The sequence below is a fragment of the Hesperophylax consimilis genome, chromosome 6 (assembly GCF_061612785.1).
Source record: "Hesperophylax consimilis isolate HC1 chromosome 6, BYU_Hcon_1.0, whole genome shotgun sequence".
Classification (NCBI taxonomy): domain Eukaryota; kingdom Metazoa; phylum Arthropoda; class Insecta; order Trichoptera; family Limnephilidae; genus Hesperophylax; species Hesperophylax consimilis.
This window is the reverse complement of record NC_142841.1, coordinates 26,376,982-26,384,116: the sequence shown is the minus strand read 5'-3', so window position 1 is coordinate 26,384,116 and position 7,135 is coordinate 26,376,982. Positions and strand designations below refer to the sequence as shown.

General features: G+C 33.2%; 1 protein-coding gene across 1 annotated transcript; it reads right to left on the bottom strand.

The window, feature by feature from the left end:
* Positions 1-5,326: 5,326 nt before the first annotated feature.
* LOC149423136 (uncharacterized) lies at positions 5,327-7,072 on the bottom strand. The gene is made up of 3 exons (XM_089632869.1): positions 6,708-7,072; positions 6,217-6,586; positions 5,327-5,692 (listed from the first exon to the last, which is right to left on the bottom strand). Exons 1-3 carry the CDS (start codon positions 6,922-6,924, stop codon positions 5,539-5,541), a joined length of 741 nt encoding a protein of 246 aa, XP_089488995.1. The 5' UTR covers positions 6,925-7,072; the 3' UTR covers positions 5,327-5,538.
* Between the last annotated feature and the right edge of the window lie 63 nt (positions 7,073-7,135).

Genomic DNA, 7,135 nt, shown 5'->3' with positions numbered 1-7,135 from the left:
ATTATTCTAAGCCTTTTAAAAAATAATGCAAGTAGCTCTTGAGCATTACTTGAAATTTTCAGTGACCTTATCTGAGTAACCAGATATTTATCAACATTCCTTTTACTCTGTTCATTCTCCACTTATTTCAGTATCACAACATTCCCAAATGGGATGCCGTGGTTTCATTGGTTCAAGTAGTTGTAACTAAGCAACAGCTAAAAAGTAGGTATTAAAATTCAAGCACAGTTTTGCTAATTTACAATTTTACAACTACATTATAAATAGTAATATAGAACTACATTATAAATAGTAATATAAAACTACATGGAAGAGTTGTAAAATTATAAATAAATAAGGATACAATGTTCACAAGCCACCTCTGCCAACAGATCAAGATTAACATCAAACTGATATCAAGAATTACTTTTAGTTACATAATGACTATCAGCTCGGTAGCATGTTATAAAATAGTTGGGTAATATTTATAATGAGACTAAAGTCCTATGTAAACACTTTTTTATTTTATTTTATGGGATTATTCCAGTATCTCACAAATAAGAACATAAAATACATGATTTTGGCTGTAATGTTTCAGTAAAGTTTATTTTTCAAAAGTGAAATCATTGTGTTTAATTGGGTTTCTATTTTGAGCTGCCTGAAGAAAGTTTTACAAAAGAATTTTAATTGAGGTACTGACGTTTCTTTGGACAAAATATTGCAAAATTACTTATATTAGATTTTTTAATGTTATATAAAATACAAGGTGTCTGGGAGTGCACTAGCTTCGGGAGGTTATTCTACGTGGTACAAGTAAAAAAGACAAAAAAACTTTTTTCGATATTACAACTTTTTTTAGGTTAAAAACTTGAATTGTTTGTTTGGAAAAATATTTTGTATGGGAAAAAACAACAGAATTTAAAAAAAGTGATGAAACTTTTTTACTACTTCTACCATCATGTAGAATCACCTCTCGAAGTTTGTGTACTTTACCCCGGGATACCCTGTATAATAAGGTTTATAATTAAGTACAAGTAATTATATTTTTACCAGTACCTACTGGTTTATAATTAAGTATCAGTATTCGTCATTTAATATAATTTTAGTTTTATATGAATAAAATATATGGTTTTAGAAAAGATATAAAAGAGAGAAAATTAGAAACATACTTTTTGCTCTGGGCTGCAATAAGGAACTACAGTGAAAATATTATAGATTAAAAATATATTCATATAGATCAACAAACTCTGTTTTTGAATATAAAGTTTTATTATACATTGAATTTATTCACTAAAAAACGAATAAAACACCATCCCATCAAAACACACCGTTTGGATACACCGTACAATGAACTGCTGATTGATCGCAACCAGTATACATGAGTAATATATCTATGCTCTACAAAATTCACATCAAAGTTGCGTGGTTGCTGTGGAGAATTCCCCAAATCACGGGTAATTTATAAGATTTTTCAAAAATTGGGTTTTTTGGGGGAGAATCTATATATGTATATAGCTATTAAGTTTACCACAGTAATTCTAATGATTATTTCATCCAATTTAAAACTCATTTTCAGCTGAGTGGATTGCAATAATTGAATCTCTCAAATATATCTTCCCAACATAATATATAAATATATCCCCAACTCAAACACGAGAAATAATTTCTAAATTGAGTTGGGCGGTTTCGTTAAAAAACTATAATTTTTTCGCAATGAGCATCAAAATATCTACATTTGTAAAGTATTCTAATGTGATTGTATATATATATATAATCAAAAATAATTTTGAACATTGGCTTGTTCTCTCTAATTCTCTCCAAAAACACCAATCCAATCCTCTTCTTGCCTTATTCCAGTGCTGGTAGCCTCCATTCTAAGCTCTGGTAAAACCGTAACTCTGATTTGGATTTCTAGACATGTTGGCATCGTGGGAAATGATATTGCGATTTCCTTGCCAAAACAAGAAGCATCCAACCCTATTGTAACCCTCGTAAACCACATTCCTCTACCTGACATTTTTTCCATCCTCAAAGATAGATCCTGCAATGTTTTGATCAATTTAAGGGAGCCAGTTATGCCTCGTTACCAAGGACAATCTCATCAAAACTGTGGTTTCAACAATTACCCCATTTCTACAAAAAATAGATTTCCTCACTTATTCGAATCAGGATTGGACATTGTACCGCTCAAAATTCACCAGCTTGACTCTTCAGATTGTACATTCCGTGGTCTAGAAGTGGAAACATTAGATCACATATTTTTGGCTGTCCCTTTATAAACAAATATCCTCTCTTCTATCAAGCCTTATCTAAAATTGCCTCCCCTCCATTCAACATCTCATCTCTTCTAAGTCTGAATTCGACTCCAATCTTCCATATATTTTTGAAATTTAAACAAAATTGATCTATAAATTCACCTTCCTCTCCATAATTTGAAATGTTGGCCAAGAACACCCTTGAAGGGTGAAAGACAGAAAGATTTAAGAAAAAAACCTTTTTGTGGGGAAAATGTGGGCATTTCTTAATTATCCAACCATATTGAAAGATAATATTTACAATAATTATGGGAACGCACTATATTTTGTTTTCGTTCGCAGCAAATGTTTAAAAAAGCTCATAATTATTTGTTATCCTTTATGCTATGCATAAAACCTTGTCTTATAAACATTAGTTTATCATTAAAAATAATAATATTTGACAAGTAAAAAAAAATATTTCACCAATAAATGAAGATATTATATGTCTGGACGCCATTTAGTGAGAAATTAGGCACTAACAAAGCATTTCCTACAAAAATAAAGTTGGTTGTTTACAGGTGAAAAAATATAATAAGCAGTAATTGTTGATTGAGGTACTAGTACATATTGAATCATTTGGCGGGTTGGAAATAAGCCGACATAGCTCAGTGGTTTCAGAGCATCTGACCGGACATCAGAAGGCACGGGTTCAATTCCCGTTGGCGGCATTTATTTTTACTCGGGAGATATATTCAATTTGTATTGATATTTCAGGCGACTAATTATTGCTTATTATTAATTATTTGTTACTAAAATTTTCTTTCATTTTGGAGATAAAGGAATATGTGGGGTTTTATGCGGAAATAATTTTTTTTTAATAACTTCTTCGATGGCGCTACAGCCCATATCGAGCTTTGGCCTCCTGCAACAGTCGCCTCCAACTCCTCCTGTCCTCAGCGGCTGACTTCCAGTTTGTCACCTGGAGAAGCTGTGCTGCATCCCCTCTTACCTCATCTTCCCACCTCAGTCTGGGTCTTCCCACTTTTCTCTTTCCACCTGGGTGACCAGTCAGAATTCTTTTTTTAATAACTCTTGTTGGTATTTTAGAACATATGCATTGGCAATTCTGGTCCAAATTCATATATGAACTGATGAAAATGTTTTAAGTCAGGCTTTTAAACACTGTTAAATTATTTATCAGGTGCGGTTGTGGAAGGATAAATTTTGCACTTTGATTCAATATCCAATTTACGTCAGTCCGTGAGAAATAGTTAGGATGCTGGCGAATTCTCAAATTATTGTTTTATAAAATTATCTTTCAATTACTGTCTGTATCTGTGTTTTCTCCTTAAATAAATAAAAAAAATATATGATAAAATTTGTGACGAGATGCTAATATTTTACCTAGTGTTCTTTGATGTTAAAAGCGGATAATCTTAAGAATAAAAAAGTGGCTTTTTGAGACTGGTCATCGGTCACGAAACGGGTCACATCTATAAATTTGATGCGTTTTTGGGAGTCCTGAAAAATTACAACTATAAAAAAATATTTCAACTATTAAAACTAAAAATAAAATCTACAGGTATTTAAGACAAAAGGTCATATATAAATATAAATGTACCTTTGTATATTTTATTCAAACGTGACAAATATTTTAATAAATTAGTGGTTTCTTAGAAAGTTAATGATTAAATTATATATAACACATTAATTTGATTTAACCCATTTATATTAAGATAATTATTGTCTGGTTTCAGAAGTGCACTTCCATCTTCAGGGCAATATTAAAAATAAAATACTGACAGACGTATCGGGGTGTTGGAGTCGGGGAGATGAACCAAAGGAGAAGGGGTTCTTCCACAACCGCATACTTCCCAATAACATAAAAATTTCTGCCGGTAATAGAGTAGTTTGAGCACCCTCGTTTTGTTGGTAAATACAGTTTTCTTATTAAATAAAGTAATTTTTTTTAAAGGCAATCTGTTAAATAAATGAGACAGATCATTAATCATATATTTTCATAAAGTAGCTTTACAACCGGCAGTTTTTGCGCACCGCACATTTGGAACAAATTAATAACATCAAAGGATATTAATTATCCATAGGAGCCCATTATAGCATAATTATCATAAGGAGCCCACATCGGGTGAAGTATTCCCTCATGTTGGAGAGAGTGCAGAAGAAATTTCTGAGATTCCTCTACCTGAGGGAGTATGGCTACTACCCGTGGCTCTATCCTACTGACTTTCTCTTGGGCATGCTCGGTATGAACCATCTACGGGTCAGAAGAGATGTGCATATTGTATCACACTTCTTCAAACTGATTCGTGGATGGTTTGAATATCCGACTATCATGGAGAGTATTAGTCTCTCTGTTCCTGATGGTTATCTCCGTCACCGACAGCATAGACTGTGCCATCTCCCGGCCTGCAGGACTAACTTGCCAATGGTCATGCCGGTGGGGAGAGCAGTCTTGCTGTTGAACAGAATCAATTCGGATATCGACATAGTTAGCATCGGTGAAGCTGCCTTTAAAAGGCAAGCTCTATTGATGCTGGTATAGTTGATACACCGCTTACTTATTATGTAATACCATTTTACAAATGTACTTAAAAACGAAATAAAATGTAATTTTGTAATGTTTTTAAAGGAATAAACTAATTGAATTGAATTATTAGGGATATAGCTGTTTCAATATTCTGTGCCACATTGTCAGTAGTGTTTTGGATATTATTTTTTATTATAATTAATTTAAGTTATATTTTAATCCTTTTGATAATAAATTTGCTTCTTCTGGGAAGAACACATGTGAAGAGAGATTTTGAACATAATGAAGAAATGTAAGTTAGGGTTTATCTGGACATTGATTATTGGTACATAAATACCTATATATACAAATTATTTTGTTTTACAAAGATCTTGGTGTCTTAAAAAAATTAATGCAGCTTTTTTAACCCATCCCTTCAGAGTCATTTTGACTAAAACTGACCACAGCAATAATAATGATTTTTTGTGCAAACTTGTCCTGAATTTATTGATATGGTGAAAATGCCATAACTTTCGTTTTTGTATTTATTTTTTAGTATATTTTTTTTTTATAAATTTTTAATAATTAAAGATGGCAATGCATACTACTATTTACGTAAAAATTAATATTTTGGCGAGTTGTAAAAATTATGGCGGCCCGAAGGGAAAGGGTTAACGCCTTTTCCACGATTAATCTCATTTCTCACTAATTAAAATCTTCTTTTAACCATGCAGGTTCTTTAGATTTACGCATCATTGATTGATTTTTGCTACTCTCAACAAAAGCATATTATTTTCATAATCCGTCCTCCAGTATCTTTCGACAAGCCGCGATCTCCTCCCGCAGTTTGTCTATCTTCTTGGTGATGTCTTTATTTATTTCCATGTAGGACATGACACTGTTGTTATTTTGGCTATAAACATGTAGCGATAGTTGGACCTCAATTATCCTAGAAGAAAAAAAACATATGTCACTAAAATCAAGCATAGTGGAATATTAATAATACATCCAAATTGGCTGGATGGCAATTCTGGTCGCTGGAGGCCCCAATGTAGCATGGCACTATCACGCATAAAATCCATTAAATTGTGTGAAAGTAAACCAAGCCTCACAACTCTTGCCGTTAGAAGGCGCTAGTGTAGCATACTGCCATAAAGATGTATGGGAAATATCAGAAGATTGAGCTATATTAACTATTCTATAGTATTTGCTAAAATATATGTCGGTAATATGTTCCTTCGTTTCACTATTCCGATATTATGAAATGCATTGAAGGGTTATTTGTGTGAAATCCAAGCGATAAAGATGTTAACAAAACCAATTACAATGAACATCATTGAACGGTAATAGTAGTGGAATTTCAGATAGAAAGTCAATGTCATTGAAGCAATGTAATATTGACACCAAAATATTTTTTTTATGAGACTGAGGACACATTATAAAAACTTGCCAAGTATTATTGCATTTTTTTACCTAGCTTTCAACTCCAGGAACTTGTTTTTGATATCGTACAACTGAACAGACTCCTCTGCCTTGTCAACTACGGCTCCCAGCCGCGTATCGACCCACAGGCGCATGGCCGCGCACGAGGCGGCGTGCAGCTCGGTGGAGTTATGCAGCACACGCACATACGTGTGGGATAATTCTATCAGTTTCTGCTGCGCGCTGCAAACACTGTTGTGTGCTTTAGATGAATTAAGCGTCTTTTCTACCATTCCGTCGGTTATCTCGCAGTATGTCTCCAGCAGCTTGGGATACTTTTCCAGAATTCTGCTCTCTAATTCGTTTTGTAAACATTTCTGTTCTGCATATGTGAATTCTTCAATTTTAACTGGGGCTAGTCCTGAGGATTAAAACATTAAAGAATAATTAATAAAGATACAACGTCCCGAAATTCAATACGACAGTTTCATAACTTGAAGGTTATAACTTGTGGAATAGAATATCTCGAAAACAAAGCTTACCAAATATGTTGCTAGAGCGATGATCGGTGTCATTAGCCTTGTGGAGGCTCATGTAAAGTGATAAATCGACATCCGCCAAAACCTTCGCTAACTTCTCTTTTAAAGAATCGGATAAATTAGTTTTATTTGTAGAAATATCCCTCAGGAGATCGATCAGCAACTTTTCTTTGTAATAAACTACTTCCTGGTCCTCTGCTATACTTTTGTCGACCTCCATTTTCACAGCATTTATTTTTTAATTGATGTAGACGAACTTGGGTTGAGTAATTAATATATTTATTTAATATCTTGGATTAGTGTGCGACAAAATAATAAGAATAAATGCTTTTTAACTAAATGAAAATTCAAAAGTGACAGTTGGGTGGTTGTTATCTTGACGCATAGATGCATGATGATAGATATTACATTATGCTTGACGCTTGACAGTT

Bases quoted from the DNA above. Each gene is read 5' to 3' on its own strand.
- LOC149423136 (XM_089632869.1), bottom strand. From the start codon at position 6,924: ATGGAGGTCGACAAAAGTATAGCAGAGGACCAGGAAGTAGTTTATTAC. The intron at 6,587-6,707 runs GTAAGCTTTGTT...TTTAATCCTCAG, and splicing joins TCGCTCTAGCAACATATTTG to GACTAGCCCCAGTTAAAATT. The intron at 5,693-6,216 runs GTAAAAAAATGC...TTTTTCTTCTAG, and splicing joins TTCCTGGAGTTGAAAGCTAG to GATAATTGAGGTCCAACTAT.